This window comes from Pelecanus crispus, chromosome 6, assembly GCF_030463565.1.
Source record: "Pelecanus crispus isolate bPelCri1 chromosome 6, bPelCri1.pri, whole genome shotgun sequence".
NCBI classification, from domain to species: Eukaryota; Metazoa; Chordata; class Aves; order Pelecaniformes; family Pelecanidae; genus Pelecanus; species Pelecanus crispus.
Genome location: NC_134648.1, coordinates 22148136 through 22161045, shown reverse-complemented (window position 1 = coordinate 22161045; position 12910 = coordinate 22148136). Strand labels below are relative to the sequence as shown.

Below are 12910 nucleotides of genomic sequence, written 5' to 3'. Positions count from 1 at the left end.
TACTTTGTCTCAATTATTAAACTGTTCTTATCTCAACCCAGGAGTGTTTCTCACTTACTCCTCCGATTCTCTCCCCCATCCCATTGGGGTAGGGGGAGTGAGCGAGCGGCTGCGTGGTGCTTAGTTGCTGGCTGGGGCTAAACCACGACAAGATTTAGATCTAAAACAATAATAAACAGACTCCTCTACATTTTATGCTGTACTATGCAAGGACACAGTCCATCTTCCAACCTGTAATATGACAAGCAAGAAGCACCTGCAGCCTGCCTGCCCCCATCTGCTAGCTGTGACTCAACCTTGCATGTGTGCTAAATCAAAGGGGAAAAAAGGATGCTTACATACATACAAGTAGAAGACCTAGGCATAGCTAGGCCCACTGTATACTACAGCTTCATTAAATAATATGGCTTCCTATTAAATGGGGACCACATTTTTATCAGTAGCAGCACTAGTTATTGATCCTGTCCTCCCTTCTCAATTCATTAACTTCTCCCTGGTACATTCCCCCTCTCCTAAACAATATGATTTCCACATAATCTTCTTTGGTGCCTCTTCTCTCTCTCTTGCGTTTGTAGATACCACTTCAGCCTCAAAACCTGCATGATAAAGTGCTTTTCGATCTTGCCCTTTTACTTTTGGATCTCCTCCTATAGCACTTCTCCTTTCATCACTAGACAAAACCCACTCAGTATCTCTGATGCATTTTGTGTTATGTCTCCCACTCTGTCAACCTTTTCTTCTCAAACGTGAGTTGTATCATAGCTCAAGTCTTGCCTCCCTCCTATATTCTTTTCTCCTACATATCTTTGTAGGTTCTGATGCCTATCCTGGATTGGACATTTTGTGTCTACACAGGCAGTTTGACAACACCCCCTATCCAGCTTGATAACTGATGAAAGGCATGGGCTGCTTTACCTTCCGAGCTCCAGCTTCATGTTTTTATCCCCTCTTTGGCAGAAGAGACCGAATTCTGACCTTGAGTCAGATTTAGGTCCTCAAAAGTAAACTGTCCTCTTAGAAAAGTGAGTAATTTTCTCCTGGTTTAGTTCATTTCCTCACTACAACACAAGGGAAGGATGTGACTACATGGCAAGAAGAGAAGAGCCAACAAAAATTGGAGAATCAGCCTTTTACAGCAGATGCCAATCACTACGACAGCCCACCTTCTACTCCCTCACACTAGTTCACTTCTCTCTGCACTTCCTTTAGGAGTTTCATTTCTTGATACATGGATGATGAAGAAAGAATGAATCATGAGTCAGAAAGTAGGGCATTGGATCCTCTGTGCTATACTGCTCACCAGATGAGCAAGCCCATTTCTCCACTTCTTCAGCACTACCAAGTGCTTTTAAAAGTCAATGATGAACAGTACTCTCTAAGATCCATGTGGTGCTATTGCTATGCACATGGAGTAGTGCTTTATCTTGCTAATATGGGAAAACTGCCATGAGTTGACATCTCTCCACTGTTTTGCAGCACAGAAAGCCATTCCTCTTCCTTCTGTTTGTTTTTCAAGCTACCTTGATTTACTAAGCTGTAAACTCCAGAGAAATAAAAATTGAAGAGTTATGCAAACTTTTCAAACCATAACAAAAAAAAAAAAAAGGCACGGGGGTGGTGATTTAGGGGTTCCATGACTGGCAACACCTATTTAAATCTGATCTTGCAAGAGTTGCTTTCAGAACATATCGAAAGTCAAATGGTTCTCTTGGAGGGTGGCAATCATTACAGGCTCATTTATTCTAATCACATCAAACATGGGAGCCCACCAGCAATTGTTATCTGTGACTGCCTGCACAGAACTGGCAACAGTGGAGACAGAAGTTACTGGGGTCAGCATCAAAGAGGGAATGATGTCCTATGCGTACACACACTCCACTCCAAATGTTTAACCGTATACCACATACCTGACAAATCACAGCTTTCAATGCGCTTCAGATCTGCATCCACCCAGAAAAGCTTTCCAAGTTTGTTGTCAATCACCAGTGCTACTGGTCGGATCAACCCAGTTGTAAAAAGCACTTCTCTCTCTGTGCCATCAAGGGCTGCACGCTCAATCTTGGGAGCTCGCTCTTGCATGTTGGTAAAGTACATGTACCTGAGAACAAAGACACCAGCCACTTAACTGAGAGCTTCAGAAGGGAGGCAACTCACCTTTGCACACAGGTTCTATGTTGTAAGTGGGAATGGTTTACACAGGGATGACTGCTGTGACTGTTGCTCCCAGCTGCAAAGATCCAGATCTGTCAGCTGCAGAACCCCAAACATTTGCTAACTGGCATATCCAGATAGCCTGAAATTAATAGCATTTGCCCTTAATTCACCAGGCCATAAAATGCCTCAGCACTCAGCACAGCTGCACTGGCAGCACTGTTCCTGCAGTGGAGGTGGGGGTCGTAAGAGACTAGCACAGACTTTCTGCAACCATCCTTGGGTAAAGCCATCCCCATCTGTGGATCAAAGCCCAGGAGCTCTTTCTGACAAAATACATCAACCGTTACCCCCTCTACTTCTGCATTGCCTTCCTTCTCAGCAAGCAGAACTTCATAGCAAACTTGAGAGGAGCAAAGATCACAGAAGGAAGAACAACCGGTTGTTTGTTTAACTTTATACTATTACATTAGCATGAATAGTTGTATCATATGAGAGATCTGGGTTTTTTTCCTGGAAACATTTGTTTTATGATGACCAAACATTTACGAGCCAGATCCCCAGCTGATATAAACACGGTGTAAACTCTCCTGTTTTTCCTATTAGGTGGCAGGGCTGTGCACTCATGCAGCAAACAGCATAAGGTGGTTTTGCTTTGCTTTCCCCACCTGGGTTAGTTCCTCATTATAACCCACCACGTGGCTGTGTGAATGTCTAAGTCAGCACACCAGAGAAGGCAGCAAAGAGAAGAGGAAGAGAAAGCTGGGTACCTTTAAAAGGCAGAATCGGACAGGCAGTCACCTACATCCTGAACAATCAAATATGCAAAAAATCTCCTTTTTAAAATATACAGATGCAACACAAGGTTCAAACACAGAGCTGATATACATCCCAAGAACGCTGTGTACAAGGTACAGAAAAGAATCTCACCCTCGCTCTGCATTCACTACAATGGCTCTGGGCTTGTCATGATCCCCTCGTAGCACCATCCCAATTGACTCGCCGTTCAGCCTGTGGACATTGACTGAATTTGTGGCCTCACAGGTCCAGTACAAGGTATGGCTGTATATATCGATGCTGAGGTCATGTGGTTGCTTCTCTGGGTTCTGGCTTTGGTTTGGAGTACTCATGACAGTGAAAGGCTGCAAGACAACATATGGGGAACAATTTCCAGTAATTATTCTGATTATTGATTGAAGAACACTGATGCACAGAAAGCATAGTTTACCTACCTGACTGTCCAGAAACAGCTAAAACCACCCACAAGGAAACAACAAATACAAGAAATGTGATAAAGCTTAACAAAGATACTTGATTCAAACTGTGCATCAGAGGAAAGACATCTGGACAAAATCTGTAAGATTATGCAAAACTCCCCAGAAAGCAGTTGTGGGGCCTCCTATAAGTAGAATTAATTAGGAAGAGATGGAAGAAAACAATAGTGAATGTTTATGCATGGAACAATCTTGAATGAAACAATGCAAGAAACAAAGCAGCCTTCTGGCCAGACCTGCACTGTTATGCAGTCAGCTGAACAAATCTCTCTCTCTTGTTAAAGTCTCCTTACTTTATTATTTGTAGTGTAGTAGATACTGATTTTCTTTAAGTCCTGGCTTCTCTTAAAAATGAAAATCTTTTAATGAAACTTGGTTCTGTTTGCTTACATGTCAAATGGCTACAGCTCTGCCTCACCCCCATACTAACAACATTACCTCACGTCTTTATGATAGCCCTTACAAAACTTGACATTATTGCCAAGTTCTTGGAATCATAACCCTCAAGCCCTCCCAATCTAACTAACATACACTATTCACTACGCTTTTTAGCTCTATGTTGAATACTAACATAGACTTCAATACTTTATTTCTCTGAAAAGCACTAGAACATATTAAAAAAATCCATAAAGGAAAATAATCTTTCTGTTGTTTGTTTAACGTTACACAGGCTCCACTAGCATACAGCCAATCCCAGTGCCATTGGGATAGTAATACTGCTGGCAGGACTCCCAACATCAAAGTAGCCTTCAAAGGTGACTGCTTCTGGTGACAGGATAACGGTGAAGGGAAAGTAGTGGCTTCCTTAAGTGTCCTAATGTGGTGCTCCCAATCCAAACACAAAAACAGTACCAGAGAAAGTTCATACGGGTCAAGAAAGCTGAAGACACCATTCCATGCTCAGCTGAAGTCAAATGAATTACCCAACACAACATTACTTGTGAAAGTTATATTGCCACAATTTGATTTTAACCCCTCAAGTTCTGCATAGTGATATACAGGCTTTCTTCTTTTTATATAAAGCTTTACACCTATTTTGTCTTGATGGTGTGCCTAGAAATAAAAAAAAAAATCATTCTTTTCCTGAAATCAAATGTAACATTACCCAGGTATGAAATTCATATGTATCATCTGCAAACAGCACGATTTAGCAAAATTAAGTAAATATAGTTAGTGAAAAATGGAAAGTCAAAATTTGCAGGGGATCTGCACTTCAAAGCTGCGTGTCCAAGGTAGAGGAAAACACAGAGCAAATGAGTCTCCATTGCAATTTGCACTTAGCAAGTACCAAAGAGAAGCCAGACTACACTAATTAGCACCTAGCATAATCCCAAAAAGCAAGAGCAAAACTTCTTCAAAATTCATCCACAACCCAGCTAGGTGCTCATCCCAGCATACCTCCTCCCAATCTTAAAAGAAATGGCCAAAAAATAAAATTGTCATCTCTTCCTTTAAAGGAAACCGTAAAAACTCTGAGTGTCTAGATGCACGAAGAGACCAGTCTATTTCCATTGATATCATGTCATACTGTTTAGGTACAACTGACCAAGAACTAGGAAAATATAACTTGTCCATTCTCCATTTCATTTTATATTCTTATTCAAAGCATAGTTTTTAAAGGATCTGTTATCTTGACCTGGGAGTTAAGCTATGTTAACACGTAACACTGCCTGGAAGAACAGTACACTTCTGTCCACTGTTGTGTGAATAACTAGTGCAAAAGAATAATGTCCCCAACTCAGTAATTCACTCAGGGTTTAACTACAGCTTGAATAGCTGACTTTTCATTTTGAGAGAGCTTTACAATGATGACAATATTATCACACAATTGGCATGCACAGTATTGATTTTAGAATACAATTTATCTGTCCTAAGTATAAACAGTGAGTCTGTCTCAGTTCAGTGCCCATCCTTAACTAAAGATTGCAATTCAAGGCTTATAGTTTCAGATACATATGATGTATATATTCTATTACACTTCTTTGTGTATAAATTAAAATCACAATCCTAAAAGCCTTCAGTAATTTTCACATATAAATAGAATATACATGAATAAGTGCTGGCAAGAGTGAAGTTTAAACTGATGATTCCTTGGTGCAGAGGATGGCAGGGGAAAGTCAAGCATAAAGTACAAAGCACACAAAAAGACCAACACAAAACTATATACACCACGTAAACTTGCCTGAGTGCCATCATCTTTGGCTCTTTTTATAATATTCTGACGTCCATCCACCCAGTAGATTAATTTATCTAAGGGATCATAATCAATAGCCTTGACATTCCGTAGCCCATGCATAGGCAGAATAATATCTGGACTTTGCTGATCATCGGGTATCATCCGGCTGATTGCAGATTTCTGGCTAAACAACAGGAAGCTGGCAGGGGCTGAAACAAGCCGAAACAGAATGCATAAGAAAATGCAACTCAGACAGTCAAAAATACACCCGCATAGAGAGGAAAGAATATTTAGGACAAAATCCCAGAGAGACAATTATATTCACAATGAAAACTAAGGTAATTCATAACTGGACATTTTTGCTGTTAAGTTGAAAAGGTTTCTTTGTGTACTTCTGGAGGGCAAATGTGCACACCCTCACCCAGAAAGTATTTCCTTTTCATATTATAAAATAACTATGTTCCCCATGTGGAATTTAAGTAACTCCAGTGACAGTGGGCAATACACAGTCACAGGTTTTTCTGTATTATCATAGAATCACTTAGGTTGGAAAAGACCTTTAAGATCATCAAGTCCAACCGTAAACCTAACACTACCAAATCCACTGCTAATATATTGAGCCAGCTGTCAACCAACACCCCCAGGTCCTTTTCCACCAGGCAGCTTTCCAGCCACTCTTCCCCAAGCCTGTAGCGTTGCGTGGGGTTGTTGTGACCCAAGTGCAGGACCCAGCACTTAGTCTTATTGAATCACATACAGTTGGCCTCAGCCCATTGATCCAGCCTGTCCAGATCCCTCTGGAGAGCCTTTCTACCCTCAAGTAGATCAACACTCCCACACAACTTGGTGTTGTCTGCAAACTTACTGAGCATGCACTTGATCCCCTCATTCAGACCATTGATAAAGATATTAAACTGAACTGGCCCCAACACTGAGTCCTGGGGAACACCACTTGTGACCGGCTGCCAACTGGATTTAACTCTATTCACCACAACTCTTTGGGCTCAGCCATCCAGCCAGCTTTTCACCCAGTGAAGAGTACACCCATCCAAGCCATGAGAAGCCAGTTTCTCCAGGAGAATGCTGTGGGAGACGGTGTCAAAGCCTTTACTAAAGTCCAGGTAAACAACATCCACAGCCTTTCCCTCATCCACTAAGCGGGTCACCTTGTCATAGAAGGGGATCAGGTTGGTCAAGCAGGACCAGCCTTTCATAAACCCATCTTTTCCAGTTAAAATTTCCTTATATGCTACTGTGCCACAATGCCTGAAGCTTTGTTGGTTTGATTTTTTTAAGTCAACAGTCCATTTTGTATTCATCTGCTATTTTTACTAGAAACTTAAATTCTTATTGGACAACCAGTGAACTGGCAGGCTCATAACATCACATGCAAGGGGAAAACAAGCTTATATGAATTCAAGTGCATCCGCACATTGCACAGACTACTTAGGAGGCTGTTTTATTGGATGTTATTTTTGCTGTCTTTATTAAACACTTAAGAGAAAAAGACATTTTTTGTTTAGAATATCTCTTGCACCCACCTACACACTAAGGTAAGGACTGGGAAAGCTTCAATCACACAGCTGAATGACCTAGAAAGCACTTCTAGTAAAACAAGAAAGACCAGACTTGACAGCGCTGTTATTTCTAACATTTGGAATACAAATCTTCACCCCTAATTCATGTCACAAAAATGGATATAAAACTCCATACTCTGTCCTCATATTTAAAGACCACCTTTAATGTCAGAACCTTGGAAATGGACTTTTGATATCTCTCCCCTTTCTATACTGAAAGAGATCACAAGCACCTGGGAGCCAGAAGCACTAAAGAATATAGTAGCAAACAAAAAGGCTTACAACTACAGTTCCTGCTGTTGGGATCCAAGGTATAATGAGCAGCACAGCCACACCTAAAACCATTTGGTATGGCAAGGCACAAGTGACCACAATGGCCATTATTTTGCACACAATCATTCAAGCCATCCTGACGTGAAGAATGGAAGACCAATATATCCATCACAAAATCCAGATGGCCCTGAATAAGTGTCCTGTTCTTCCCACTGGTCTTGTCTGCTCTTTCTATGCTGTGAAGATTCCAGTCTGTCCAGTAGATGTAGTCACTGTATTGGGTTAATCCAAATGGATGAGGTAAATCATCTGCTATGATTTCTCGTTCTTGTCCTGCAAAAGTAAGGATAATCAACTAAAGGACAATTCCCAAGTCATGAAATGAAGAGTGTGACTGGCATCAAGAAAAAGACTTTTCTTCCCTTATTAAAATAAAACCTCATTTCCCAAGTCAGCATCACGGGATTCATTATTAAGCAGTATCTGCTCAAGAGGTAACCTAAACACTTGCATTCAAAAACCCTATCCTGATACCCTCTTGCCTATAGAGCAATTTGAAACTGTGCCAGTGTATCGTCATTTAAATAAATACTACCGTATATGTCTCATGTTTATCATCCAAAATAGATATTGGAAAATGTATTCAAGAATACTATCAGCTCCAGGAATCACTTAGGCCAATAAAAAACCCAATTAATATGCACAAAAGCAACAACATACAACAAACTTAAGATTCACAGAGAAACAGCTGTGACAAATTATGGTGTTTCACTCAAGAAACACAAATCTTTTGCAGTGCAATTTAACATACAGCTACCCCAAGAGATTACGAAGCCATTTGTTTGGTAGAAATCCCAATAATCTCACACTCAGTGGCTCAGTTAGCAACATTCACAAAAGATCTAACACCTTCTAGAGCATTAGATGGCCTCTGCCAGAGATTCCCTATTAAAGTAGATAAAGTCTTACTGTAAATCACCTTCCTAAACATTTTCAAGCATAAATCTCTATGAATCTCTGCCACTTTACATCAAATGAAGACGTAGCCTTCAGCAGCATCATCTCCTCCTGCCTCAAACAAACGTCCAATGCTAGATTCTACAGAACACCTCTTTTTTTTTCCCCTGCTCTACTTTCCATCATGCCCTTTTCCATTTGGCCAAGACTGGAGAAAGAATGAAAAAAACCCAAAACTAGAACATGAAGCCTTTTCACTATAAACCACCAAAACTAAATACAGAGGCAACCTTCCCAACCACTTTTAGGCATCTGAAGTGTCCAAGTTAGGGGCACAGATATCTTGCATGCTCTCAGATATTTCTTGGAGCAATTCTGGTCCACAGTGATGAATTCAGGAGATAGGGTCTTTTGAAGGAAGCAGATAAGCCACTTGTATTTTGATAGTCAGTAGATGGAGGAAAATCTCCCAAAAGAGTGATTTTTTCCTGCTGGGTAATCTTTATAATGTACAAGATTAAGCTGGGAGAGCATTCATTCATCCACTTAAGAGTTCTTTATTCATGGCTGGCATGGTTGACGTTTCTATCAGCTACACTCATTCAGGTCTCTCCTGGCAAGGAGACCAGCACTGCATAACGTAGGCCAAGCCTAATAACATTTCCTTAACCAATGAGACCACTTGCTAGAAGTCTACCTGAGTCTTTATAATCTCCTAACTAAAAAGACATCATATTGTTAGCTTCAGCAGTCATCCTTCTACTTTCTCACCACAAATAAATGTTAACAGTAGGTTCAGCTTTAGAACCAGTTTAATTTACCACAGATGATTTCAATATTGTGTTTCTTCTCAACGCCACAATCAGTTTCTAGTTCAAGCTTACCTCCAGCTATTTTGTTTCTCTAAGTATAATGCAGAAGCTTAGTGAGAGCTTTGCTAGATCACGCCCTTTGGGTAGGAAAAATCCTAACTCTAGGTAAAGAAACAATTTCTAAACAGTAACAACCATTCAGTAATTATCATCCCAAAGCAACAAATACAAGAAATGCAAAATCAGAAATAGCCTCAGAATCCAAAACTGCATCATTCTGTTTTCCTGACCTTAGTAGATTCTCTGTACTCTGAAGATATGCACACACAATAACACCTTAAAAAAATTCTCACTCTTCACAGATTAAAACAAAGAAAAAAAAAGAGTTGCAGGGAAATTATATATGTCATCAATCAGAGCACTGCTGTAACAATCCTGTATGAGTTTGCTTAAATACCATATGTTCTGCCACATAAACTTTGATTTTTACATTGGAATCCCAGAGGCATTAATTCCCACCTCACCAAAGGTCTCTCTTTGGAAATGGAAAAGGGATAGGATGTCAGGTCATGAACTTCTGGATTCCATTTCTGATCCTGTTATTGATTCACTGTATGGCATTTGGAAACTTACATAAACTCTGTTTTCTCAAAAAGGAATTCATATCTGCCTCAGCTAAAATCCTGAAGATGATTTAATATTTACAAAACATCTGGATGATACAAAAGCTCTATGCCAGCTGCAGAAAACAAAACTCCCTTCTTTTATCCAGTTAGTTATCATGTCAATATCAATGTGAAAGTTTAGTAAATCTTAGCACACCCCTTGCATGTATAAACAAAATTTCAATGGAAGATATGAAAATGTGTAAAGTGTGTACGAAACATGTTATGATACATTGCAGAAGTAGCTGCACAACCCTTCAGACTGTAGGAAATGCAAGCAGTATTTTGGTTTTGGTTTAGAACTAATACAACTAGTCTGAAGCTGGAAAGAGAGATACTACTTCAACAGAAAATTACATGTCCAGACTGGAAAGTCAGGGGTGGTTTACAGTGAACTTGTAACTTGTCCTCACTTTGAGAAACTCAAGAGGTCATCTCTGCTTTGGTAAAACACAGGCAGTTTCATATCAATGAAGAGAAATGACATCATATCTCACCATCATTATAGAATCACAGAATCATAGAATCGTTTAGGTTGGAAAAGACCTTTAAGATCATCCAGTCCAATCATTAACCTAACACTACCAAGTCCACCACTAATCTGATTAAGGGTAGAGTAATAATTAATTTCATGTTTCCTGGCCTGATGGCTGGATTATTTTTGAATGAAAGTGAAACTAGGAGTCATTAAGGTTGGAAAGGATCTCTAAGATCATCAGTCCAACCATCAGTCCAACACCACCATGTCCACTAAACCATGTCCCAAAGTGCCACGTCTACCCGTTTTTTGAACGCTTCCAGGGATGGTGACTCCACCACCTCTCTGGGCAGCCTGTTCCAATGCTTGACTACCCTTTCCGTGAAGAAATTTTTCCTAATAGCCAATCTAAATCTCCCCTGATGCAACTTGAGCCCATTTCCTCTTGTCCTATCGCTAACTACTTGGGAGAACAGACCAACACCCACCTCACTACAGCCTCCTTTCAGGTAGTTGTAGAGAGCGATAAGGTCTCCCCTCAGCCTCCTCTTCTCCACACTAAACAACCCCAGTTCCCTCAGCCGCTTCTCATAAGGCCTGTGCTCCAGACCCTTCACCAGCTTTGTTCCCCTTCTCTGGACATGCTCCAGCACCTCAATGTCTTTCTTGTATCGAGGGGCCCAAAACTGGACACAGTATTCCAGGTGCGGTCTCACCAGCGTTGAGTACAGGGGGACAATCACCTCTCTGCTCCTGCTGGCCACACTACTCCTGATACAAGCCAGGATGCTGTTGGCCTTCTTGGCCACCTGGGCACACTGCTGGCTCATGTTCAGCCGGCTGTCAACCAACACCCCCAGGTCCTTTTTGGCCAGGCAGCTTTCCAGCCACTCTTCCCCCCAGGCCTGTAGCATTGCATGGGGTTGTTGTGACCCAAGTGCAGGACCCAGCACTTGGCCTTGTTGAACCTCATACAGTTGGCCTTGGCCCATCGGTCCAGCCTGCCTTTCATGAACCCATGCTGGCTGGGCCTGATCCCCTGGTTGACCTGCACATGCCTGTTGAGCACACTCAAGATGAACCATTCCATAATCTTCCCTGGCACCAAGGTCAGGCTGACAGGCCTGTAGTTCCCTGGATCCTCTTTGGGTGTCACATTGGCAAGCCTCCAGTCATCAGGGACCTCCCCTGTTAACCAGGACTGCTGACAGATGATGGAGAGTGGCTTGGCAAGCTCCTGTGCCAGCTCCCTCAGTACTCTCAGTGGATCCCATCCAGCCCCATAGACTTGTGAGCATCCAGGTGGTGTAGCAGGTCGTTAACTCTTTCCTCCTGGATTATGGGGGCTTCATTCTGCTCTCTGTCCCTGTCTTCCAGCTCAGGCGGGCTGAATACCCTGGGGATAACTGGTCTGGCTATTAAAGACTGAGGCAAAGAAGGCATTAAGTACCTCAGCCTTTTCCTCATCCCTAGTGGCAATATTCCCCCCCCCACATCCAGCAAAGGATGGAGATCCTCCTTGGCTCTCTTTTTGTTGTTAATGTACTTGTAGAAACATTTTTTATTATCTCTTACAACAGTGGCCAGATTGAATTCTAGCTGGGCCTTTGCCTTTCTAATTTTCTCCCTGCATGACTAACAAGATCCCTGTACTCTTCCTGAGTTGCCTGCCCCTTCTTCCAAAGGTGCTAAACTCTCCTTTTTTCCCTGAGTCCCAGCAAAAGCTCCCTGTTCAGCCAGGCCGGTTGTCTTCCCCACCAGTTCATCTTACGTCACATGGGGACAGCCTGCTCCTGCACCCTTAAGACTTCCTTCTTGAAGAACACCCAGCCTTCCTGGACCCCTTTATTATTATAAGCCATCCTATGGTTATTACTTTAGGAAGCTTTCTTTTAGTCTCCTTAAACATTTAACTCTCTATTTTCTCTCATAAGAAAAATATACAAACATATTTAATATCAATTATATTATTCCAATTTCATATTATTCAATTGCTTTACTATTGTCACTGCGTGTTTCTCTACTGGCTGGTGTAACATATCAGATTACCTAGCATATTTGATGACTCAATCATGCTTGTGTCTAAGTCAGTCCAATATAGCCTTTGGTCTGCATAATCAATAGTGAGGTCATTGGCACGACCCACTTTATCCACCAAAGTGATGCTGTTTGTACCGTCCATATATGCTCGAACAATCCTAGGTTTACCTCCCCATTCAGTCCAGTACATGTATCTGCAATGAGAAGTGGAACAAAAAGAGTACATCAGCTAGGTAAGATTGTGTTTAGCTGCATGCTTTGATTTTTCTAAATTTATTTCCAGTTCCTTAAAAAAAAAAACAAAAAACCACCCATGTGGTTATGTGCAGTACTACAGTACTCTTTTTTTAGACAAAGGCAGAAAAATATGTTTGACAATTCTTAGTATTTCATTGTAACCCATAGGGTTGTGGAGCGTTTATTGTCTTTTCTAAGACCCTGAAGAAATGGAGCTATATAAACTGCCAATTAACTTGCAACATACAAGAATATGCACACAAAGCTTTG

General features: G+C 41.3%; 1 protein-coding gene across 2 annotated transcripts in view; it reads right to left on the bottom strand.

The window, feature by feature from the left end:
- LRP5 (LDL receptor related protein 5) overlaps positions 1–12910 on the bottom strand; it is a 180106-nt gene that overhangs the window by 31819 nt on the left and 135377 nt on the right. For both annotated transcript variants that reach the window (XM_075712080.1, XM_075712079.1), the window contains exons 11-15: positions 12413–12597; positions 7461–7784; positions 5608–5810; positions 3082–3293; positions 1908–2098 (exon numbers count right to left, since the gene is read on the bottom strand). In XM_075712080.1, coding sequence (XP_075568195.1) covers positions 1908–2098; positions 3082–3293; positions 5608–5810; positions 7461–7784; positions 12413–12597 — 1115 coding nt within the window. The remainder of the gene's footprint in view (positions 1–1907; positions 2099–3081; positions 3294–5607; positions 5811–7460; positions 7785–12412; positions 12598–12910) is intronic.